General features: G+C 40.8%; 1 protein-coding gene across 1 annotated transcript; it reads right to left on the bottom strand.

The window, feature by feature from the left end:
• Positions 1-376: 376 nt before the first annotated feature.
• PLA2G12A (phospholipase A2 group XIIA) lies at positions 377-24,746 on the bottom strand. Its single transcript, XM_030864078.2, has 4 exons — positions 24,290-24,746; positions 7,051-7,127; positions 5,648-5,813; positions 377-3,585 (listed from the first exon to the last, which is right to left on the bottom strand). The coding sequence occupies exons 1-4, from the start codon at positions 24,495-24,497 to the stop codon at positions 3,467-3,469; spliced, it is 570 nt and encodes a 189-aa protein (XP_030719938.1). The 5' UTR covers positions 24,498-24,746; the 3' UTR covers positions 377-3,466.
• Between the last annotated feature and the right edge of the window lie 2,428 nt (positions 24,747-27,174).

Here is a 27,174-nt window from a genome sequence, read left to right as displayed (position 1 = left end):
TTATACAGAAGGACTCCATTGTCTTCATTTTGTTAGATGTTATTCCTATTTTGTACCAGGATAAAATAATGACCATTTTGACCTCCTGCCAACCTTGTACTTCTATAAGTACTGGCAGAAATATCACTTTTTCATTTTAGGGGGAAGTAGTTATAAGCTAACAAAACAACTTTTTAATTAGTACTACTAGTCTAGACTAGTCTAGGGGGTCACTGAAGGAAATCCTGCTCAAAAAATGTGTTTGCCCTCATATTTCAATTCTGTCTTCCTTACAACTTCTTTGTGCCTCAGTTTCTCCACCTATGAAATGCATACAGCTATATCTGTTCCTCGAAAAGGTGTGTCAAAAGACTTTAAAAAGACAGGCATTATTTGAAGGCAATATAGTTTTATTATTTTAAAATATCAATATATGTCTTGCAAACAGCTGCTAAAAGCTAGTTTTTTGGGGGTGATTTTGTTTTTTAATTTATTCTGTGGATAAGGAAAATACCATCCTTAAAGCTTAAATATATGCCCTGTCGTACAGAATTCAAGTGAAGACAGTACAAACTTATCTTCAGCTTAATATATATACACATAATTACAGATATGTACATGTACATGGGTTAATATACACATATTTTCTAGCTCTGTTTGCTGGGAGGGTCCAGAAGCAGTGATATCCCAGTAGAAACAAGCTATCCAGTGTCCAGATCTTGGTTTCTAAGTTCCACTGTATACCATTCTTCAATAAAAGGAACCTTTGAAAAGAGGCTGATTCTAGGGCTGGGGCTGCGAATATATAAGATGAGCCTGAAGCAACTTTCCTACTTTCTTACCAGAAAGGATGGAGATGCTCAGAAGTCAAAAGGATGGTGCAGGTCAAAGACACACAGAGTCAACCTGACGTAACTCCCAAAGGCCAAGCTGGAACAATTTGTAAATACTACCCACAGTACAAAAGAAGTAGGCACGAATCCATACTGACACAAATAACTGAATAATAAACAGGTGTGGGGAGGGGCGGATGGTGACAAGAATTTCAAGTACTACAATAGATACACCCCCCTCCCAGGAGGCGGAATATAATCTTGCCCACCCCTCGCCTCCCCCAGACTGGACTTGGTGACTGGTTTCCAAAGAACAAAAGCATGGAATGGGAAAAACAGTAGCTTTACAGTGGAGGAAACTAACAGACACTACCTTAACCAAATGTCTAGAGTTTACACAACATCAAGTTGATAGCAGTCAACTACCGATATGATTTGATAAGAAGAACCACTCACCTCTTGGTTTTCTTCCTAAAAATCCATAACCCTAATCCAAACATGAGGAAAACGTTAAGACTAACCCAAACTGAGGGACATTCTACAAGACACCTGACCAGTACTCCTCAAAACTGTCAAGGTTATGAAAAACAAGAAAAGACAGGGGACCGTCACAGACTAGAGGCTAATTAGACATGGTGTATCCTAAAGTGGATCCTAGAAAAGAAAAACGACATTAGTGGAAAAACTAGTGTAATCCTAATAAAGTCTAGAGTTTTGTTAATAGTAATTACCAATGTTGGTTTCTTAACAAATGTTTCGTGTTTACGTAAAATGTTAACATTAGGGGTAAGGAGTATAACAAGAAGCCTCTATACTATCCCTGCAACTCTTCTGTAAATCTAAAATTATTCCTAGATAAGATTTTTAAATTTGAACATAAAAACTGCTTCTACTGATTTCTGTACATAATTTATGACCATGAATTAAATATTTTACAGAGACATTCTGATTTTGTCCTCTTGAGAAAGCCAATGCTGCCAAGAAAATCCATGAATTTATTACAAGTTTAAAGTTACCTGGAGCCCAGTTTGCTTACTTAGCCCTGAGGGATACACTTGCCTTGTCTAACAGAGGACACATCTATTAGCAGAATAGCTGCCACCATCTCAGTTTGGAAAGCCATCAGGTTCTCAGGATTAACATATATTCAAAGTTAGGAATGTGGCCCTTTTTCCAGAACATATTTCTCATTCACCCCAATTCTGCCTGTATTGATTTAGAAAGAACCACTTCTGCTGGTGCTGTCTTTCTCTGACTTTCCAAGCAGTTCATCTTAATAACTTTGGCCAGAGGTTACCCCAAATTTATACATGGCTTGGGATCTTGGGCTAGGGAAAGTCGACAGCCAGTGGTAAGCAAAGAATGGTAGAGGAACACAGCTGAGCTTTCCAAGGGGTTGAAAAGCGTTCAATCCTCACAGACATTTTCAGAGGCAGTTGAAGTTCTGGGCTTTGCTCTTAAACATCTGTTAATAATTTTCTATAAAAGATAGTTCTCTGGATCCTGCTTTTCCATCCCTTTTGACTCCACAGTTAAAGACTTAAAAAACCCAACAATATCAAGAACAATTTTTATGAAGGCCAATATTAGTAAAAGGTTTACAGTCTTTTAAAAATATCCCAGAATCTACTAAGAGTTAAGTCCTAGGGAGTAAACACCAAAGCATGTAACGCATATAATGCTCTGATGTGTATATTAAACAATTTTTCATTTGTCTCATTAAATCCATCTTTTCTCCAATTTAGGCAAAGTTTATAGCAAAATGAAATGAAATTTGTCATGAGTGGTTCATAAAATGGGATGGCTATGCTTCTGAATTTTGTTCAAGTCACCTTCTAGGCACATATTAATACCTAGATATCCTAGTTTTGTTTCCTAAGAGGTCCAGGAGATGGTTCCAATTTTACGAGAGAAACAGACATGTCCTTGTAACTAGTCCTGTCATTCACAGAAGTGTGGCTTATTCATATGCTCAATGGGCAATGGAAAAAACTGTATGTGTTAATTAAAAGAGCAAAAATAAAGTCAGATCTTTCTCGGCATAAATGTATATTTTAATTTTTACAGTAAACAAACATACTTTTTTTTTTTTTCTCACTGTTGTGGCCTCTCCCATTGCGGAGCACAGGCTCTGGATGCACAGGCTCAGCGGCCATGGCTCACGGGCCCAGCCGCTCCGCGGCATGTGGGATCCTCCCGGACCGGGGCACGAACCCGTGTCCCCTGCATCGGCAGGCAGACTCTCAACCACTGTGCCACCAGGGAAGCCCTGACAAACATACTTTTAAGTGAAGATTTCCCCATATTTCCAAATAAGATACTGCTGAACATACCTTATAATGAATTTTACATTTGACCTTATTTTTTGATAAATATAGTTGTGAAAACTGAGCTAGACTCTTTCATTTAAAAAATTCTCCCTTAACATGCACCTCTTCCTGTGATTGTCAAGACAATATGGCACACTAAGGCAGCAACATCCAGGAAGATAACCTGCATTTGTTTCGTTAGTTTGAAGTTTTAATGTCAAAATAAGGTCTTAAAATAATCCTTTCACAAAAATAAGGCAGCTTTATGCTGTGAAAACATTAGCTCTTCGTCAAAGGTTATGCTCTTCTGTCCTCATCTGCTGTCACCACCTGTCAGCATCTTCTTTAAAGATCAGTTTTTTCTTCGTAGCGACACGTACATGCGGCTCGTTGGCTGTCCAGGTACGGCTTACAGCCTAAATGTATAACACTGTCAAACAAGAGCTCCACGGTGGATTCACATGCTGCAAAGTAAGAAAGTGCCGTTACTGTTAGGCAACTGCAAAGCATCACTCTCTCTTCACGTATATTACATGTTTCAGCACAATGTCAGGCACAGCCTTAGTGGGCACTTACACCTATTTTAGGTGAAAGTCTTCCCAACCCTCGCAAACTGGTAACATATATATACAAAGACTTTCCCTTTCAGCCTCTCTACCTGTAACTACTTTTTCTTTGCATGCAACTATTCAAACCAACTTTCTGTACTAGACAGTGAGTCTCCCTCAATAGCACTGATCAGTTCATCACTGTTAATTTTCCTTTTATATGAAAAATATCACTAATAGAGATGCCTGATAACACTCTTAAGTTTGCACTTTAAGGAAGGACTTCTAGGTGCAGAAAAAAATTAAGGTTAAAAATAGAGGAACCTCAAAACATTTAATTATAGTCAACAGCTTTTAACGATCACACATAATTTAAGATGCTTAAAGTATTAAATGGACTCCAGTCTCTTTCTTTGACCAATATCCAAATTTGGTTTGGGAGGGGAGAAACAGGAATCCAAGGTGTTTTTCCTCTGGTGGGGTTTCTTAATATTTTTGAAAGACGATAAAAAAGATAACAGATTTAACTTTTCTTATTCTAAGAAACCTGGAACACTCAGGTAAGATTATCTTAATACACTATACTTACAGAGATACGGCACAGAGTGGCTTTTAGTTATCCAAATACTTCTAATTTCCAATATTCATGTTAAGAAAGAAACTTTTCATTACAAAATCTTGGCATTTTCAAAGTTTTCCAAAAGGCTGTGCCATTAAGGAATACAACCAACCACAGAAGTGTAAAGGTTATGATTACTAAATAGGAGACTGCAAGGAAATTGCTAACAACATTAGCATATCCTTAGGTCAGAAAACAGGACACACATCTATCTGTGCTTCACCTGGACAACTAGTTTACCTTAGCCAAAAGCGTTCAAAGGGATTCAGAGGTTTTGAGTTCAAGCTTCACCTGGAGCAGAGATTTCCTCCTTGTTATTACTTCCTAGTTACTACTAGAATTTCAGAATAACACCTATAATATGAGACTATTTGGGGAATAATGGAATAGACAGAACACAAGTTTTAAAGTCCGAAGTATGCAACTTGGGGCAAGTTACTTCTTTGTGAACCTCAGTTTCCTTCCTTTAAAAAGGGGCATAATGCCAACTAGCACTTTGGGTTTCTGTGAACATCAATGAAAACATGTCTCAAGTATCTAGCACAGTATCTTATGGAAAGTGCTTAAAAATGGTAGTTTCCTTTCCTGACCCTTCTTACTGCCCCTCCTCTTCTGATTTCAGTGTATGGTACGTTCTTTGGCTTGACAGTAAAGAAATCTTGTTAACTACTAGTATTTGTACAGTAATGTGTATTTCTACAAATATTTCATTTTACCCTTACGACAACTCTACAAGATGGGTATTACCGTTCTCATTTTATAAATGAGGACACTGAAATGCCTATTACCTTTGCTGACTGTGCTTTGTATCCCTTCACTGCAATAATCATCACTGTGAGTATGACTACATGCTGAGCCCTGTGAGTTCTCTTGGCAAATCACTGAACCTGGGCGGGTGGTGGTGGTGGTGGTGGTGGTGGTGGTGGTGGTGGTGGTGGTTTTGAGGACCCTCCTGACACAGATACATATGAAGAGACAGAGTTAAGACTCAAATCCTCCAGAACTTCCTACTCCAAATCCAATGTGCTATACTCCGAACTTCACTGGATCCAGAATTTCAAACTTCAGGCTCTGGGTAATTAGAACTATACTACAAGGTACAAGATTTTGGATGAATTCTTCTCTAGCTCACACACCCTCCTCCCAAGGTTTCCTAACACTTCTTGCTTCTGTGATTGTAAACCATTTTAGATGACAAAATCACTGACTTCTCATCTCAGAAAATTGAAGGGGCTGTTTCACCACAGATAAGATAATACATAGTGAAAGATTTCTATCGGTATATCTTATACTAACACAAAAGCATCTAATAAAACTTTGCAGACTGCACTTATCCCCATCCCACCGAATCAGCCTTACCCTGCACATGCTGAGCTAGCCCTAGTGTTTTCTGCACATCTCGGCAAATCTTGGAGAGGCAATATTGAAACTCCTCATCACAGTCGTTTTTGCTTTTGCCGCAGGTCTCATAGCACCTGTCGTGTTGGTTGCAGCACTTTGTCAAGGAAGGGATGCCAATGTTAAGCTGAAAGAGACATTTGGATGGATGACTGCTGATGAAATTCAAACCTTCTCTGAAGTAGCGCATCAAAGAAACTTACAAATCAAAGACAACACTGCTATATAGATAATTTCCAAAATTCGTTTCTGCCTCCAAATGCTTTCCAGGTTAGATATCTCTCCATTACCCTCACTTGCACCCACCCATGTTACTCCTTCCTCTCCCTCTCAGCCATGCCTCAAAGCTCCCTATTTTGCAATGTTAGAGAATTCGCAGTCATTTGCCGGTAGCAAACGCAACTTCCAATTGTCCAAAACACAAAACATAATTTTAAGAATAGAGGGCTTCCCTGGTGGCGCAGTGGTTGGGAGTCTGCCTGCCGATGCAGGGGACACGGGTTCGTGCCCCAGTCCAGGAGGATCCCACATGCCACGGAGCTGCTGGGCCTGTGATCCATGGCCGCTGGGCCTGCGCGTCCGGAGCCTGTGCTCCACAACAGGAGAGGCCACAACAGTGAGAGGCCCGCGTACCGCAAAAAAAAAAAAAAAAAAAAAAAGAATAGAAAGATAAAGCTAAGAGCTTTAGAAGACTTTTGCAGGGGCTATGCAAGCATGATTTTTGGATATTCCGAAGTATTTTGCACCTCCTTCGATAAAATGTACTTTATATGAAATGTCACCAACAACTTCTAAGCTCCTACAACTCAAACTTTGTTTTTGGTTTTTATGGTTTAATCTTTAAGTGTTCATCCATTCCCTAAAGACATTATTCCTTTGAATCTGTAATTATCTTTAACTATTTTAAATAACTTTATATGCAAAATGCTTGTGTCCAGGAATCACTTTCATAAAACATTTTTCTCCCATAATACTGGCTCAGATTCAGCCTCCCTTACAACAAACACACAGCTATCCCACTTAGCCTAGTTTTAATATAGAAAATATTATGCTTTCCTGTCCTTTTTCATCCTAAGTAGTGTGACTTCTATACTCTAAACTTTTCAATCATATCTGTGACGTGAGGAAATATCATTTAAATGGTATTAACATCTACAAGATTAAAAAATAAAACATGACTTTTACTCCATTTAGCTTCATTAGGACTTATTAAATGTGTTTTAGCTATAAAAGAATATAACAAACCTGATCACTATTACAAAAAACAAAATTACTTCTGAGCCTGAAAACATACTGATGGTTTATCAAGAGTATTAGATAGCCTACCAATCATAAAAACTTATCAAATAAAAAATAATATTTACATGAACACCAAACAGTGGGGAGCCACATCCATTCGGCGGGGAGGCTTTGTATCCGTAACGTGGAAAAGGCTTAGATCCTATAAAATATAAATGGTATCATAATTAATTTTCAAGTATGCTAGAGAATACATACACAAAAAGGTCTACAATGTGCTAGACTAGCCCTGGAAACATTTACTATTTGGATGCTAACATAAGTGAGTATGTGTTTATTCGGATGGGCATTAAAAATGCTAATTTGTCTACCGAATTATTTTTACTTCTCCTGAAGCAAAATATGTACAAATGTGTACATGTACACATAGATGGCAGTTCATAAAATATTATGCTGGTTCATAAAATGTAATTATATTTGCAAGCCTACACCATACAAACATGTAAATCCTTATTCTGGACTGCTGTCAATTTCAGAGGTTACATGCCAGACTGGGTCCATATATATGAAACATAAAATCCACCCTATTTTCCTGTACATTCTAATGCTAATATTTTTAGGTTAAAACCTACAGGCAAGAACTGTATCTTCCCATCCTCAGCCAACGCTCCATTGTACACAAACCTCAATAACCATTAACTAGAGCCTAAAGCTAAGGAAGACAAGGTCACCTGATCATTTAATTACTTTAATATCATTCTAAGACATTACAGGACCATTCTAGCCCAGACTCCAACCAACCATTTCACAAATATACTCCTCTGCTATCCAAGGAAAAAGGCAAGAAACAAAGATAGCTTGGGAAACTATTACTCCAGTTATACTCTCCTTAATAGCACCAATAGTTCAGTAACAAGGAGAAAGATGACATTATCAAAGCAATCTTAAATGTTGGAAGATACTTCAGAAATATCTCTCCTCATGTAATACAGAAATCACTTCAATATACCAAAGAGTCTTTGAATGTTTCCCACAATCCTATAGTGTCAAGAAACAGCCTACTCCATTGTGGACTGGCATTAACAGTTGAGTTCTTTCTTCTCTTTTTCGTGTAAATTCTACCTGTAAGCAATCCTCTGACCTCTGGGGAACACAAAGCCACCCAATTCCCTATTTTACATGATAATCCTTTCAAACACCTGGGGCTACCATTTACCTTCCACAAATAAAATATCCCCAGTTATTCCAAATACCACCCCACATCTGGATACTTAGGAGAGACACAAAGTATTCCACCAACTTTCATTCAATTAACGTTTATTACTAGGAGACTTGAAGTTTGCCCTCCAAAAGTAAAGTGAGGAAGAAAAAAAGCAACCCTTCCAGTAATCAGCCATCAAAATAAGTAATCCACTCAAAGTAATGAACTAAAAATGGTTTAAGTGAGCTGCTAAGACTCACATGCTCAACTGAGGTGACCAAGTAGAGCCTCAAGAGAGCATAACTTCAGGGCTTCCCTGGTGGCGCAGTGGTTGAGAGTCCTCCTGCCAATGCAGGGGACACAGGTTCGTGCCCCGGTCTGGGAAGATCCCACATGCCGCGGAGCGGCTGGGCCTGTGAGCCATGGCCGCTGAGCCTGCGCATCCGGAGCCTGTGCTCCGCATCGGGAGACGCCACAACAGTGAGAGGCCCGCGTACCGCAAAAAAAAAAAGAGAGAGCATAACTTCATGGAGATATAAAGTTCCACCCAGTCTGAAGAACAATGTGTACAAAAGGGAATCGTTATGATGGATCTAGAAAAGAGGAGGCCAATGACAGAAGTTTCTCTAGCACTGTCCAAGAGGAGGGCTGTTCCTGGGCCCTTGGAAGATGAAGGTAGATGCCTCAGGCTATCTCAGATGAGTCACTGTGATCCTTCAACTCCTGCTTTTAGTCCTTCACTCTTAAGAAAACTCTTTATGATTTGGCATTCCACTTTAAAGGGCCTACAGAGAGGATATTCTAACTATCAATACTTAGATATCTAATGGGCACCTCAAACTTAAGGTGTACCTCCTGCCATTCACCCCCAAACCTGCTCCATCCACAGTTCCCTCTTCTCAGGTAATAGATATCCATCCTTCCAGGTGCTCAGGGGAAAAAATCTCGGCCATCTTTAACTCTCTCATTTTCTTATATCCCACATCCAATTCAACAGCATATCCTGTTGATTCTACCTTCAAAATATTCAGAATCTAACCACTTCTCACTACCTCCACTGCTACCATCCTGCTCCAAGTCACCATGGATTACTGCCATAACCTAACTAGTCTCTTTGGTTTCCCCACCCAACACCACCTCCAGCTATGGTCCAATCTCAACACTGAACCTGAGTGATCCTATTAAAATATATGTTAGATTAAGTCTTTGCTCTGCCAAAACCCCTCCAATGGCTTCTCATTTTATTCAGAATAAAAGCTGGGACTTCCCTGGTGGTCCGGTGGTTAAGACTCTGCACTTCCACTGAGGGGTGCGTGGGTTCGAACCTGGTTGGGGAACTAAGATCCTATATGCCATGCTGCACAGCCGGAAAAAAAAAAAAAAAAGGCCAAAAGTCCTTTCAGTGCCTATAAGTCAGTCCTATATAATGGCATCTCTGACCTCATCTCCTTACTGTTCTCTCTCCTCTGCCTTCCTTCCTCACTCCATTCCATCACATCTGACCTCTTTGCTGGGCCACAGACGCTCCAGCTCTGCTCTTGCCTTAGTGCCACTGAAGCTGCTATTTTTCTATGTGGATACTCGTCCTCCTGACATCTACATACTTCTTCATGTTCAAGGCCTTTTCTGACCATACCATTTGCAGCACATATGGCCTTCTAACATATCACTAACCTATTCTGTTTATTATCTGTCACCCCATATTAAAATAGAAACCCTTTGAGGGCAGGAATTTTTGTCTATTTTGTACCCCCAACGCATAGAACAATGTCTGGCATATAGTTAGGTTCTCAATAAATATTTGTTGATAAATGCATGAATGAATGAGCAGAAGACTTGGAAGCCTAATATTCACGGCAGTTATAATACTCATTATAAATAAACTGGTACTGCTGTTTACCCTTCAGTCTCTTTTGAGTTTGGTGAGCGTTCATCAGCCTCCAAGGACTGATCACTTCTAGTCTGTCACATCCAGAATGTGGCACCCCAAACTGAACACCATTAGGAGTGATGGGCCTATTTTGAGCTGGATAAACTACTTGTACTAATATAACCTAAGACAGCATATGTTTCAGCTATGTCTCCATGCTAAAATACAGCACAGGACTTCCCTGGTGGCACAGTGGCTAAGAATCTGACTGCCGATGCAGGGGACACGGGTTTGAGGCCTGGTCTGGGAAGATCCCACATGCCGCAGAGCAACGAAGCCCATGTGCCACAACTACTGAGCCTGCACTCTAGGGCCTGTGAGCCACAACTACTGAGCCCGCATGGCACAACTACTGAAGCCCATGCACCTAGAGCCCATGCTCCGCAACAAGAAGCCACCGCAATGAGAAGCCCGCGCACCGCAGCGAAGAGCAGCCCCCGCTTGCCATAACTAGAGAAAGCCCATGTGCAGCAATGAAGACCCAATGCAGCCAAACAATAAAATAAATAAATAAATTTAAAAAAATAAAATACAGCACAATAACAGTAGAAAAAAACAGTTTTTTTCTAAAATGAACTTTTTAACATCTACTGCTGAGGCTCAGCACTTCTGCCATTCAATTTTTGAGCCTAAAACACTAGACTATAAAACTCTTATCTTGTTAGGTTTAGTTCATCATTCAGGACCGTTAAGCAGATTTTAAATGTAGAGGTATTCACCCAGTGTTACTTGTTATACCCAGATAGTCACAAACTTGAGACACTGATTTAACCAGGACAGAGACCTACAACACCCTGCTGGAGATGAGCCCTCTCTACAAGAAGCCATGACGTCATTAACCCAACCCTTTGGGCAGACCACTTAGCCAGCTGTGATTTCACCTAAATCAAGTTCTATCCAGCCTACACTTTGCATGGAAGTATCATGAGAGACTAGGCATCTGATCTACCCTACCATGCTAGAAACCTCTTCACTGAAAGGGAGGAAGGCTGGATCAGCATTACATCCTTGGGGAAGCCATTCTAGCTCCTTGAAGTTCTCTCTTGTCAAGGGTTTTAACAATCAACCGTCTAAAATGTTCAGAAACTCATGTAGCAAGAAATACTAAGCAGTGGGTCACATTTATAGTCTGAAAAAAGTACAATAAATATGCCAAAGAGTGTTCAAAAAGTCTGGAAACAGAAAAAATACTGTATTTACTATACACAATTTTTTGAGGTTAACAACTGGACTTTTTGCTTTAAATTTAGAAGCATATCACCTTAAAAGGTGTCTGGAGACTGAAGCAACACATATCAGGCATATTACTTGAAAATCTAACCAACAAACTGTTTATCCTGTTTCCAACTTTGTGGGTACCCCATACATTCCCCCTGCCAGTCTCCAGATTTCTGGCACTTATCTCTTTTCCATGAGGATCAAAGATTACCACCCTCAGACAACTGATACAGGCCTAGAGTTTTAAAGGCATGTGGATGTCTAATCCCTTCTTCTCAAGTGTCTGCTTTTCTTTTTTTTTAACCAGAAAGTTATTTCTCTCAATGTTATACAACAGTAGCACTTCTATTTTCCCTTCCCTTTGTTTTTTATATAAACCCATGCACTTTCCTTCGATTCTGAGTCTATAAAAACATTTCTGAACATTCTGATGTGTACAATGATAGTGATACACACCTGTGTGCATATGTATTAGTATGTACAGACATTACCTCATTTTGTAAAAGATAATTACCTTTGCATGGGAGAATGATTAGAAGCAAATGAAGTCAGAGAAAACAAAACAAAATATGCTTATTATAAGAGAATAAAGAGGAAAACAGTACAGAGAAAATCAGCTGGCAAAAATGAAAATGGAAGCAAGGATGGAAGTAGTAGTCATCTCAAACAGGGCTAGTGCTTAAAACTGTCTTAAGAGAGAAGCTGCTAGAATGGAGTAATAAAGAACCTAGATCTACTGTATGTGAAATACTAGACAATAACACCATGAAATAAGTGCTGGTGAAACTGGCTCCCCAGTGTAAGTGGAAAAAGGAGCATGTATTTCTTTTTTGTTTCTTTTGAAGGAACCTACTAATATCAGTTCCTCAGAGAGGCCTTTCTCATTCACTCTATTTGGAATAGTGCCCCTTCACTTTTATATCCATTCCATACATCCATGGTTGGTTTTATTTTTCTTTCTAACATTTATTAACCAAATTAACATAATTAGTTTCTATGGAGACAGCAATTTTGTCTTGCTCACCTAGAAGATGCCTGGCACAAAGTGGGTGCACAGGAAATCACCAGATGAAAAAATGAGAAGCATTCCTTGCTGAAATTAAAATATTCTTTATCCACAGCAAAACATAAACCAAAACAACCCCCCCAAAAAAACCCAGAAAATTGAACTAGTTTCCTGAAATTTTTTACAGTGTTTTAAATTCTAAATTCATCTTTATGAAATAATTATTTCTGAACAACTTACATAGAAGGTTGTTTATTTAAGATTAAGTTGATATGGAGTAGGTTGAGAGGAGTGAGGACAAGGTGGCAGAGCAGAAGGATCTGAGCTCACCCCCTCTCATGAAAACACCAAAATCACAACTAACTGCTGAACAACCATTGAAAAGGACTAGAACCTACCAAAAACGATATTCTACTCCCAAAGACAAAGAAACCACAAGAAGGTGGTAGGAGGGTGCATTTACCATACAATCAAATCCCATACCTGCCAGGTGGGTGACCGACAAACTGGAAAATAATTATATCACAGAGGTTCTCCCACATGAGTGAGAGTTCTGAGCCCTGGGTCAGGCTCCCCAGTCTGGGGGTGTGGCATCAGGAGGAGGAACCCCCAGAGCATTGTGCTCTGAAGGTCGGGGGGCTTGACTGCAGAAAATCAACAGGACGGGGGGAAACAGAAAGGCCTCTCTTGGAGGACACACACAAGGCCTTGGGTGCATTGGGACCCAGGGGAAAAAGCAGTCACTTCATAAGACCAGACCTACCTGCTGATCTTGGAGGGTCTCCTGGGGAGATGCGGGGCACTTATGGCTCACTGTGGGGACAAGGACACTGGCGGCAGAGTTATTTGGAAGTACTCGTTGGCATGAGCTGTCGTGGAGACCATCATTTTGATGCCAAGACCTGGCCCCACCCTTCCCCATGCTGGGAAGCCTCAGGCCATACAACCAACAAGGAAGGAACACAGCCCCACCAATCAGCAGACAGGCTACTTAAAGTCTTCTTGAGCCCACAGCCGCCTCTAAACACACTGCTTGACACGGCCCTGCCCACCAGAGGGACAACACCCAGCTCCACCCACCAGTGGCACCAGTCCCTCCCACCAGGAAGCCTGCACAAGCCTCTTGGATCACCCTCACCCACAGAAGCAAGAGGAACTACAATCCTACAGCCTGTGGGACCTCAAACACAGAGAGTGAGACAAAATGAGATGGCAGAGGAGTATGTTCCAAACAAAGGAAAAGATAAAACCCCTGAAAAACAACTACGTGAAGTGGAGATAAGCAATCTACCCGAAAAACAATTCAGAGTGATGATAGTAAAGATGATCCAAGATCTCAGAAAAAGAATGGAAGCACAGATCGAGGATATACAAGAAACTTTTAACAAAGAACTAGCAGAATTAAAGTACAAACAGAGTTCAACAATACAATAAATGCACTAAGAAATACATTAGGGGACTTCCCTGGTGGCGCAGTGGTTAAGAATCCGCCTGCCAATGCAGGGGACACGGGTTCAAGCCCTGGTCCGGGAAGATCCCACATGCCGTGGAGCAACTGAGCCCATGCGCCACAACTGCTGAGCCTGCGCTCTAGAGCCTGCAAGTCACAACTACTGAGCCCGTGAGCCTAGAGCCGGTGTTCTGCAACAAGAGAAGCCACCACAATGAGAAGCCCGCGCACCACAAGGAAGAGTAGCCCCCACTCGCTGCAACTGGAGAAAGCCTGCGCACAGCAACGAAGACTCAACACAGCCAAAAATAAATAAATTTAAAAAAAAAAGAATTTGGATTTATTTTAAATCCCATTAAAAAAATACATTATAAGGAATCAAGAGCAGAACAAATGAAGCAGAAAAACGGGTAAGTGAGCTGGAAGACAGAATGGTGGAAATCACTGCCATGGAACAGAAAAAAGAATGAAAAGAAATGACGACAGTCTCAGAGACCTCTGGGACAACATTAAAGGCATCAACATTCGAATTATAGGGGTCCCAGAAGAAGAAGAGAAAAAGAAAGGGTATGAGAAAATATTCGAAGAGATTATAGTTGAAAAGTTCCCTAACATGGGAAAGGAAATAGTCAATCAAGTCCAGGAAGCACAGAGAGTCTCATACAGGACAAATCCAAGAAGAAACACGCCAAGACACATATTAATCAAATTGACAAAAATTAAAGACAAAGAGAAAATATTAAGAGCAACCAAGGAAAAGCAACAAATAACATACAAAGGAATCCCCATAAGGTTATCAGATGATTTTTCAACAGAAATTCTGCATGCCAGAAGGGAATGGCACAACATATTTAAAGTGATGAAAGGGAAAAACCTACAACCAAGAATACTCTACCCAGCAAGGCTCTCATTTAGATTCGTGGAAGAAATCAAAAGCTTTACAGACCAGCAAAAGCTAAGAGAATTCAGCACCACCAAACCAGCTTTACAAGAAATGCTAAAGAAACTTCTCTAGGTGGAAAAGAAAAAGCCACAACTAGAATCAAGCAAATTATGAGCGGGAAAGCTCACCAGTAAAGGCAAACACACAGTAAAGATAGGAAATCATCCACACACAAATATGATATCAAAACCAGCAATCGTGGGGCTTCCCTGGTGGCACAGTGGTTAAGAATCCACCTGCCAATGCAGGGGACATGGGTTCAAGCTCTGGTCCAGGAAGATCCCACGTGGCGCAGAGCAACTAAGCCTGTGCACCACAGCTACTGAGCCTGTGCTCTAGAGCCCCCGAGCCACAACTACTGAGCCCATGTGGCACAACTACTGAAGCCCGCACGCCTAGAGCCCATGCTCCACGACAAGAGAAGCCACCACGATGAGAATCCCGCACAATACAATGAAGAGTGGCCACCACTCGCTGCAACTAAATAAAGCCCGTGCGCAGCAACAAAGACCCAACACAACCAAAAATAAATTAAAAGAAAAAAACAAACAAGAAAACCCAGCTGGGCTTCCCTGGTGGCGCAGTGGTTGAGAGTCCACCTGCTGATGCAGGGGACATGGGTTCGTGCCCTGGTCTGGGAAGATCCCACATGCCGCGGAGCGGCTGGGCCCGTGAGCCATGGCCGCTAAGCCTGCACATCCAGAGCCTGTGCTCCGCACTGGGAGAGGCCACAACAGTGAGAGGCCCGCGTACCGCAAAAACAAAACAAAAAACAAAAAAACCAGCAATTGTGAGGAGAGTACAAATGCAGGATACAGGAAGTGCATCTGAAATTAAGAGACCAACTTAAAACAATCTTGTATATGTATAGACTGCTACAGCAAAACCTCATAATAACCACAAACCAAAAATCTACAATAGATAGACACACATAGACAAAATAGGAATCCAAACACAACATTAAAGATAGTCATCAAGTCACAAGACAGGAGAACAAAAAAGGAAGGGAAGAAAAAAGACCTACAAAAACAAATCCAAAACAATTAACAAAACGGCAGTAAGAACATAGATATCGATAATTACCTTAAATGTAGAGGGATTAAATGCTCCAGTCAAAAGACATAGACTGGTTGAATGAATACAAAAACAAGACCCATGTCTTGAGGCCCACTTCAGATCTAGGGACACACACACACTGAAAGTGAGGGGATGGAAAAAGGTATTCCATGCAAATGGAAATCAAAAGAAAGTGGGAGTAGCAATACTCATATCAGACAAAACAGACTTTAAAGACTGTTACAAGAGACAAAAGACACTACATAATGATCAAGGGAGCAATCCAAGAAGAAGATATAACAATTATAAATATATATGCACGCAACATAGGAGCACCCCAATATATAAGGGAAATGCTAACAGCCATAAAAGAAGAAATCAACAGTAACACAGTAATAGTGGGGGACTTTGACACCCCACTTACATCAATGGACAGATCATCCAGACAGAAAGTCAATAAGGAAACACAGGCCTTCAATGATACATTAGACCAGATGGACTTAATTGATATTTATAGAGCATTCCATCCAAAAGCAGAATACACATTCCTTTCAAGTGCACAAGAAACCTTCTCCAGGATAGATCACATGCTGGGCCCTAAAGCAAGCCTTGGTAAATTTAAGAAAACTGAAATCGTATCAAGCATCTTCTCTGACAAACTATGAGATTAGAAATCAACTACAAGAAAAAAACTGTAAAAAACACAAACATGTGGAGGGTAAGCAATATGTTACTAAACAACCAATGGATCACTGAAAAAATCAAAGAGGAAATCAAAAACTACTTACAGGCATTATGAAATTATATTCATATAATTATATGAAGTTATACCTATTGGTTTATACTAAAGGAGACTATGACCACTAAAATAAAAAAAAATACCTACAGACAAATGAAAACAAAAATATGATCCAAAACCTATGGGACACAGCAAAAGCAGTTCTAAGAGGGAAGTTTATAGCAATACAATCTTACCTCAGAAAACAAGAAAAATCACAAATAAACCACCTAAACTTACACCGAAAGCAACCAGAGAAAGAAGAACAAACAACCCAAAGTTAGCAGAAGGAAAGAAATCATAAAGATCAGAGCAGAAATAAATGAAATAGAAATGAAGAAAACAATAGAAAAGATCAATGAAACTAAAGGCTGGTTCTTTGAGAAGATAAACAAAATTGATAAACCTTTAGCCAGACTCATCAAGAAAAAAAGGGAGAGGGCTCAAATCAATAAAATGAGAAATGAAAAAGCAGAAGTTACAACTGACACCACAGAAATACAAAGGATCATAAGAGACTACTACAAGCAACTTTATGCCGATAAAATGGACAAATTCTTAGAAAGGTACAATCTCCCTAAACTGAACCAGGAAGAAACAGAAAATATGAACAGACCAATCACAAGCACTGAAATTGAAACTGTGATTAAAGATCTCCCAACAAACAAAAGTCCAGGACCAGAGGGCTTCACAGGCGAATTCTATCAAACATTTAGAGAAGAGTTAACACCTATCCTCCTGCAACTATTTCCAAAATTGCAGAGGAAGGAACACTTCTAAACTCATTCTATGAGGCCACCATCACCTTGATACCAAAACCAGACAAAGATACCACAAAAAAAGAAAATTGCAGGCCAATATCACTGATGAACATAGACATAAGAATCCTCAACAAAATACTAGCAAACCAAATCCAACAATACATTCGAAGGCTCATACACCATAATCAAGTGGGATTTATCCCAGGGATGCAAGGATTTTTTTAATTCTGCAAATCAATCAGTGTGATACACCACCATTAACAAACTGAAGAATAAACACCATGTGATCATCTCAACAGATGCAGATGCTTTTGACAAAATCCAACACCCATTTGTGATAAAAGCTCCAGAAAGTGGGTATAGAGGGAACATACCTCAACATAATAAAGGCCATATATGACAAACCCACAGCTGACATCATACTCAACGGTGAAAAGCTGAAAGTATTTCCTCTATCATCAGGAACAAGAGAAGGATGTCCACTCTCACTACTTTCATTCAACATAGTTTTGGAAGTCCTAGCCATGGCAATCAGAGAAGAAAAAGAAATAAAAGGAATCCAAATTGGAAAAGAAGAAGTTAAACTGTCACTGTTTGCAGATGACATAATACTATACATCACAGAAAATCCTAAAGATGACACCAGAAAACTACTAGAGCTCATCAATGAATTTGGTAAAATTGTAAGATACAAAATTAATACACAGAAATCTGTTGCATTTCTATACACTAACAAAAGATCAGGAAAAGATATGAAGGAAACAATCCCATTTACCACTGCAACAAAAAGATTACCTAGGAATAAACCTACCTAAGGAAGCATAAGATCTATTCTCTGAAAACTGTAAGATGCTGATGAAAGAAATTGAAGGTGACACAAACAGATGGAAAAACATACCCTGTTCTTGATTGGAAGAATCAATATTGTCAAAATGACTCTACTATCCAACATAATCTACAGATTCAATGCAATCCCTATCAAATTACCAATGGCATTTTTCATGGAACTAGAACAAATAATTCTAAAATTTGTATGGAAACACAGAAGACTCTCAACAGCCAAAGCAATACTGAGAAAGAAAAACTGAGCTGGAGGAATCAGGCTTCCTGAGTTCAGACTATACTCTAAAGCTACAGTATTCAAAACACTATGGTACTGACACAAAGACTTATAGATCAATGTAACAGGACAGAAAGCCCAGAAATAAACCTATGCCCCTATGGTCAATTAATCTATGACAAAGGAGGCAAGGGTATACAGTGGAGAAAAGACAGTTTCTTCAACAAGTGGTGTTGGGAAAACTGGACAGCTACATGTAAAAGAATGAAATTAGAACATTCTCTAACACCATACACAAAAATAAACTCAAAATGGATTACAGACCTATATGTAAGACTGGATACTATAAACCTCTTAGAGGAAAACATAGGCAGAACACTCTTTGACATAAATTGCAGCAATATCTTTTTGGATCCACCTCCCAAAATAATGAAAATAAAAACAAAAATAAACAAATGGGACCTAATTAAACTCAAAAGCTTTTGCACAGCAAAGGAAACCATACACAAAATGAAAAGACAAGCCCCAGAATGGGAGAAAGTATTTGCAAATGATGTGACCAACAAGGGATTAATCTCCAAAATATACAAACAGCTCATGCAGCTCAATACAAAAATAACAAACAACCCAATCAAAAAATGGGCAGAATATCTAAATAGACATTTCTCCAAAAAGCACATGAAAAGATGCTCAACATCACTAATTATTAAAGAAATGCAAATCAAAACTACAATGAGGTATCACCTCACAGTGGTCAGAATGGTCATCATCAAAAAGTCTACAAACAATAAATGCTGGAGAGGATGTGGAGAAAAGGGAACCCTCCTACACTGTTGGTAGGAATGTAAATCAGTACAGCCACTATGGAGAACAGTATGGAGGTTCCTTAAAAAAACTAAAAATAGATCTACCATATGATCCAGGAATCCCACTCCTGGGCACATATCCGGAGAAAATCATACTTTGAAAAGATACATGCACCCTAATGCTCACAGCAGCACTATTTACAATAGCCAAAACATGGAAGCAACCTAAACGACCATCGACAGATGAGTGGATAAAGATGTGGTACATATGTACAATGGAATATTACTCAGCCATAAAAAAGAATGAAATAATGCCATTTGCAGCAATATGGATGGACCTAGAGATTATCATACTAAGTGACAAAAGTCAGACAAAATGATACAAATGAATTTATTTACAAAACAGAAACAGATTCACAGACTTAGAAAACAAACTTATGGTTACCAAAGGGGAAAGGTGGGGGAGGGATAAATTAGGAGGTTGGGATTAACACATACACACTACTATATATAAAACAGATAACAAGAACCTACTGTATAGCACAGGGAACTCCACTCAATACTCTGTAATAATTTATACGGGGAAAGAATCTAAGAATAGATGTATGTATATGCATAACGAAATCACTTTGCTGTACACCTAAAACTAACACAACATTGTAAATCAACTATACTCCAATGTAAAATAAAAATTAAAAAATAAATAAAAGAGTTAAAAAAAAGAAAAAATGGTTCAGTTGATATGGATACCACGATTACAACTGCATTCATATCACTTTAAGTGTTGTTATAAAAGGTGTTATAATCCACTGATCATTAAAAATATTTAGCATTTCTACTTGTGCCAGTTTTTACTAAGTGCTATGAACCGAACTGTGTCCCTGCCAAAATCATGTGCTGAAGCCCTAACTCTCAATGTATATGGTGATAGGGCCTTTGGGGGGTAATTAGGGCTAGATGAGGTCACGAGGGTAGGGCCCTCATGACGGGATTAGTACCCTTATAAGAAGGCGCACCAGAGAACTTACTTTCCCTTCACCTGCTGCCCCTACCATGCAAGAAGGCAGCTGTCTGCAAGCCAGGAAGAGAGCTCTCACCACAGAAAAGCGTTGGCTAAACCTTGATCTTGGATTTTCTAGCCTTCAGAACTGTAAGAAATAAACTCCTGTTGTTTACATCACGCAGTCTGTGGTATTTTATTATAGCAACCTGGGCAGACTAATACACAAAGCAAGCAAAAACTCAACAGTAGAAGAAACAACATCAGAGTCAAACCAAAAATCCATGATGTGCTGGGGTCACCGTCCCCTAGAATTTGTAAGCAGAAATTACAAATTACAATCTCTTAGCTTTTCTGTACAGAAAGCTAAGAAAAAAAAAATGAGATAGGAATAAGAGTTTTAAAAACAAACCAGGGACTTCCCTGGCGGTCCAGTGGTTAAGACTCTGCCCTTCCACTGCAGGGGGCGCAGGTTTGATCCCTGGTCAGGAGCTAAGATCCTACATGCCACAGAGCGCTGCCAAACAAAACAGAACAAAACAAAAACCAAATCCACTACGTACAACTACATGGAAACACTATTCATCGATTTCACTTCCTGACTACGCGACTGCTCTTATCTTGATGCTTTATATTTTATCATCTGTATGCGCAGCTGAAATCTACAGATTCTCCTGGACTGCGACAACGATAGCTCTTTTCTACATATTTTTCTTAATTTGGTGTAAATACCTTCAACAGACCAATTTCCTTCACCTGAAAGACATTGAAACGGATGAGAAGCATGAGGGGAAGCCTGTTGGGTCACAGAGAGATCTTATCACTGTGTTTTGTATGAAGCCGTACAGAATTCCAACCTGCTTTCCCAAACACTTGAAACTTTAAATTCCTGATTATTAATCTCCAAAGGCCCTTATGCTACTTTATTTTTCTAGTACATTCACTTTCCTATTTTCCTCAATCTCCAACACTTCTATTCCCACCTTCTCACTCAGCTGATGACCTCGATCCCTACTTCACTGAGAAAACCAAGGCAATGAGAGGATAACTTGAACACTACCCACCTAACCGGCATCTGTGCCCATATCCTCTCTGCTCTTGGCCAATCTATTTATGTACTAGAACTCACTCCTCTCACCTAAGGACATGACTCCAATAATTCTCCTTCCCCTCTCCCTCATTAGTGTTTTTACTCTCTGCTGAATCATTCTCAAAAGCATACAAATATGCTGTTATTTTTCCTAATGAACCGAAAACTAGTTTTTCCATGTTCACCACCCCCACCCCACCCCCGCTTTCAGTTAAATGGCAACTCCATCCTTACAATTATTCAGGCTGAAAACTTTGGAATCCTTTTTTAGTTTACTCACACCCTCCTTCTAAGCCATTAGCAAATGCTTTAGGCTCTTCCTTCAAAATATACCCCAAATCCAACCACTTCTCACCACCTTTATTGCTACCACCCTGAACAAAACTACCACCATGTTTGGTCTGAATTTTTGCACCTGTCACTCCGCCTCCATTCTTGCTCCCCCACCTCTCTCGACCCTTTTTATTCTGAGCACAACAGCCAAAGGGATCCTGTTAAGATATCAATTACTGAATGAATTGAATACTTATTCATAATCCTAAAAACATTTTACAAGCCAATTTTGTTTTCTATTTTTCAAGGAGATTGGGAAATTTTCTTCCTCAATTTTTTCTGCTGTCAGCGAGAAAAAAGTTAAAAGAAAAAAACAGTGATCATTAAATTTGCTCCCCTACGTAACTTTATTTCACTCTCCATAAAGCCTTGTTCCCACCCTAGGGAGGATGGCCAGAAGGAGCGAGTCTCCATAATGCTGGTCCTTCACTAGAGCAAAGATAAATGGATGCAACAAATCTGTGCCCTTTAATCCGACACCTCTCCCTCCGTTAAGTCTTTTTTTTAAGGCTCCCTTGACCTCTTTACTGCGACTATTAAACACCCCTTCATCACCACGCTCCTTTAATTTTGAGATTTGTCTGTTTCTGTTTGGTTCTGATTTGGTCACTAACATTCCAAAATATAGGAAAGGTTGAGATAGTGTTCCAGGGAGACTTCTCAAGTAACAGCAATTAAAGATCAATCTTCATTATGTTGGAATTATCAACACGGTGACTTGGAACCATAGTCCTATGAGCAGACAGTACTTACTAAGTACTAAAAGGTTTTCACTGAAGCATACCGTTTCCTAAATTCTCGAGTTCACTTGTGTTTTTTATGCTGGAGACCTTGCTCTAAACTCCAAATGGTAAATTTTGTGAGGCTTGTGGAAGAGAAGAGGATTAAGAAAAAGGAAAGATTAAAATAATATTTTTAATAAGAATAGTATCCATTTAACTTCAGAGATATTTTAAATGTAATAAACTAAACTAAATAAACTCTGGAACGCTTGACTCATAATAAATTTATGAGGACTGATCCTTCCAAGTCTTTCCTATCTCAGTAAACGGCAACTACATCCTTCCTCTGGCTCAGGCCAAAACCTTCAGAATCATCCTTGACTGGCATTTCAGCTCTGGTCCTTTACACTTGCTGTTCCCTCTGCCTGGATTGTTCTTTCCCTAGATCATCACAGTGCCACCTTCCCCATTTCAGATTTCTTCTCAAATATTATCTCATCAGTGAGGTCTTCCCCCAACCTATTTAAAAGAGTAAACTAACACCTCCCAACACCGTCACTGATGGTTCCCCTGCTGTACTGTTCTGGAAGCAATGGCCCACTTCAGATCTACACACACTGCAGATTTGGCTTGTTTTACTTATTCTTCAGTTTACTGTCTCTCCCCACCAGAAGGTAAGCTCCATGGACAGAAATTCTGTCAGTTTTGTTCACTGCCAAATCTCCAATTGGTACAATGCCTGACACATAGCAGGCACTCAGGTATTTGTTTAATGAATGGGGATGACTAAGTAAAACTATGACATCTGCCTCAGGAAAGGCAACCATTTAATCTTCAAATTACTCACTTATTCCTCCTAACAAGCTCTACAAGGACAAAAACATCCTTCCCGACTGAACACTCGTGGTAACATTTAGGCACACATTTAAGAAGGAATGAAATTTAGCAGTTCATAGCATACAAGATATAGTTCATTCTTTACCTCCATTAACAGAAAACTAGAAATTATGACCACATGTTGCATCACGTTTTCACATGACAGAGGTCCCTTTTCAATTCACCTACGTATAGTCCAGTTTTACCTCTAAAGTCCTTTAGTTCCCTATTATTTTGGGCTGCCAAGCATTAAATTAACTAGGCCCAAACCTTGTCCACTTTTATCGGAAACATGATCTCCCAATTACTTTCTTAGCATTTTGAAATTCAAAAAAGAAGCCCAAGTACTTTGTCTGAACTATTACGACATCTAAGCATTCAAAAAAGTCAAGTGCTTCAAAAGAAAGATCTCTGCCTGAAATACTAAGTTATTAATCACCAACAACGCCACCAAACAAGTTCTCAGATTCAAACAGAATTAAAGTTTAAAAATATGAAAAAGTAAATCAAAAGAATAATATTAATAGCAACCAACAATGAGGAGGCAGCGTCACTGGTATCTAAGGAAAGAAAATTTCCTGTTAAGTACTGCTTGAATCATTTCCTATTAGAGTTAATCAGAACTCTTTCTCAACAGTAAAGTACACCAAAAGTCTGTACAAAGGTCGCAATTTATTGTCTGTAGCTTTGCAGAAAAAAAAAATTTAAACCAATTCTTGAGAAAGTTAAGAAAGCATGACTTTAAAATTCCTGGTATGTTTTGCGTGTTCAGCTGACTAATTTAAAGGCGCTAAATAAAATCAGTCTGTTTCACTCCATTCCCATGACGCTATGTCACTAAGTTCTTAGGCAACTTTCATGCAATTTCAACAACAACAACAAAAGAAAATCAGACGCAACGAAAACAGAACGGAGAGTACGCTCTCAGGCGATCTCTCACATTCTAACAATAGTGGCGTGAACTCGTCAGCAGGTTTCTCAATCACAAGAATGGCACGAATCTAGCGATGGTTAAGTTTTCCCAGGGCCAGAGGACACCGTCAAGGTCTGGCCGGCATCTCACACCTCCACGACTTCGGTCCCCCTCAAAAGCCCTGATAGCACGGGCCTCGCAGGGCCTGGGGTTCCCCTCACCGTCATTGCACTTATACTGGCAGAGCCCGTCCTCGCCTCCCAGGAGGTCCAAGGCGGCGTTCAGGTACGTGTCTATCTTGTGAACGCCGTTCCGGATGGTCTTCAGGGAGGCTCTCCAGTCGGTGGTCTGGGCCTGCTCCTGGCACCTGAAAGCGGCGGTCAGGAGGAGAAGAAGGACGGCGAGCACGGGCCGCAGGAGCAGGGCCATCCGCGCAGCGCCGGGCCGTGATAGGCCGCACGGGTCCCCGGAGCCGCGCCCTAGGCAGCGTCCCTCGGGTCGCCCTAGGCAGCGGCGCGGGCCCGGGGCATGGCGACGGCGGCCAGCTCCATGCCCACGCCTCCTGCCCGGCTGGGAGGCGGGCCCTCACCGCCTGCAACGAGCTCCCGCTGGAACACAGTGCCTCGGCAGAGATCAGGGAGCGGCACACGCGCCCACCTGGGCGGGCCGCGGCTCCTGTGCGCCTGCGCCAAGCGTGGTGCGTCAGAGGCGCGGGGTAGGCGGGCCAGAGCGGCCGGTGCGTCCTCCCCACCCACGTGGTGGTCGCGGCGCGCCCCTGAGGCCGGCTCACTTGGCCCTCGTTAGTACTACCTTTGGGGTTCGTGGTACTAACGAAATACCTATGCCGGGCCCCGTACTCCAGACAGGCAGATTAGTTCGTCCCGGTGTCCGTGGACATCGGTATTTTTTGAAAGCTCCCTGGGTAGTTGCAGGGTGCAGTCAGGTGGCGAACCCTTGTGACCTCATCTGACCTGTCGGGGTGCAGCCCAGTCACCCCGAGCGACAAGCTTTTCAGGGTGTAGACAACGTCAGAGAAATGAGCCACCCCCCACCCTCCCTACCCGTAATCCCCTGTAGAGAGCGCTGCTTGAAATCGTGATTCTGCGGGATACGTGGGCCGAACGCGCATCTCACCTCCTCGGGTCCTTACCCGGTCCTCTCTATCCGCGGTGGCCGCCGTTGGGGGAACGGGATTGGAACATGTTAACCCAAGGCCGTGGTGGTGCCTGGCTGACAAAGACGAGCTAGATGCTAGTTTAGAAATTTTGGAAGAAGAAAATGGTTTGACAATAAAACCATGAGTTTTCTTCCCTGGTAAGGAAGAAGCCGTCCTCCATACTTCAACGCAGTTTAAAAAAAAAAAGGAAAGCACAGTTTTCCTACTCAAGATATTTTGTAACTTGATGGCTCCAGTGACATTTCCCTGTATTTTTTCCCAGTGCAGCGCAGAATCCTTAAATAACAATTGCAGTAATTTCTACCAGAGCTATAAATAGTTATCTTAGTATCCTGGCAGTTTCCAAGAATTTTACAGTAAGATCCAGGGCCGTATTGCAAGTGTTGAGAAAAGATGTGTCCTTTCTATAAGAATTACCAATAAATTCTAGTTTGCCGTTTTGTGTTTCTTACAAGCTTCATGAGTTTATAATACATGTGCAGTGCAGAGCTCATAAGAATTATCTCTCTATTTAGAGCTTAGTCTGTGCCAGGCACTTCATGGACTTGATCTCTTACACTCAGAACACCGCTTTTCAGGAATACAAACTTTGGGCGAATTAGAAACAAAAAAGGTGGTCGCCAGATGAGCCCAACCCCAGGCTAGGTTAGTGGAGACCGGCCTGCCTTAAGTCTGCCCTCAGATGCTCAGCCAGGCACCCTTGGGCTGTGATCAACTTGAACTACAGTGGAAGGAAGAGGAGAAATGTGCTTGAGAGGTATTATCCTTTTTACAGTAAAGGAGTTGAGGGGCCCGCAGAGCAGTCGTGTGACAGTATCCAGTCAAATCAAGGTGGCTTGCGGCATCTTAGTTCCCCCACCAGGGATCGAACCCTGGCAGTGAGGGCGCCGAGTCCTAACACTGGACCTCCAGGGACTTCCCAAGGTCTCTTTCTGCCATCACCAGATGCCAAAGATTTTTTTTTTTCTTTAATTTTTGGACAGCACATTTCAACAGTTGGGAAAAAGAAACAGAATTCTTTTTTTTTTAAGCTTTCTGGAGCTTTGGGTTTCTCATCTCTGAAGTTTGGATGTTGTACCAGATTACCTCTGAGGTCCCACCTAGCTGCACCAGGGGAACATTTAAACCAGGCTCGGCTCTTTCAGAGAAACTCACTGGTATGGGAATAAGTCTTCAGAAAAAAAGACAGAATACTGTATAGTAACGTTACCTGGTTCCAGCCCTGTTATAGACACCCCAAATCTCTCCTTTTTACCTTTATTGTATACATTTACTCCTTGGTGATCTCATCTAATTTCTTTACCCTAAATACAGCCTCAGCTCTGAGGATTCAGATTTAGTCTTTGTTGTCGCATCTTTCCTTAGGGATTAAATTCTCAAACTCCATTTCCTCTGGCTGATAGAGATCTTCTCTTTTTCTCTCAAACAGATCTCCTTTTCTACTGTGTTCTTCATGGAAGTCACTGCCATCTTTCCAGAAAACAAGATTCTAAGTTTTATTTTCACATTCTTTCATAATCAATCATTAGATATTTGTTCTGCTGCAACGATTCCAAGATTTACTTTTTCCTCTGAATTCCTGCTGTCAGATACCAGGGTGTGGCATTGACCACAGGACCAGCTACGTGATCTGCAGGGCTCAGCACAAAGTAAAAATGCAAGGCCCCTTGTTCAAAAATTATTAAGAACTTCAAGGTGATAACGGGAGATACAAAAGCAAGTCTGGAACCCTTCTAGGTTCAGGGCCTTGTGCATTGGCACAGGATGCTTGCTGGTGAAGCCAGCCCTGACTGACCATATCACATAACTCCTAGATGACCCACTTCCATCTTTTCTCCCAAATAGCATTTGAGGCTTCTTTACAGAGCACTTTCATCTACTCAGCAAAACCTGTTATTATCGAGACAGACACTTGGTTGCAAACCCACA

Source organism: Globicephala melas, chromosome 5 (genome assembly GCF_963455315.2).
Source record: "Globicephala melas chromosome 5, mGloMel1.2, whole genome shotgun sequence".
Classification (NCBI taxonomy): Eukaryota; Metazoa; Chordata; class Mammalia; order Artiodactyla; family Delphinidae; genus Globicephala; species Globicephala melas.
The sequence above is the reverse complement of the archived record's forward strand: the minus strand, read 5'-3'. Positions and strand labels throughout refer to the sequence as shown.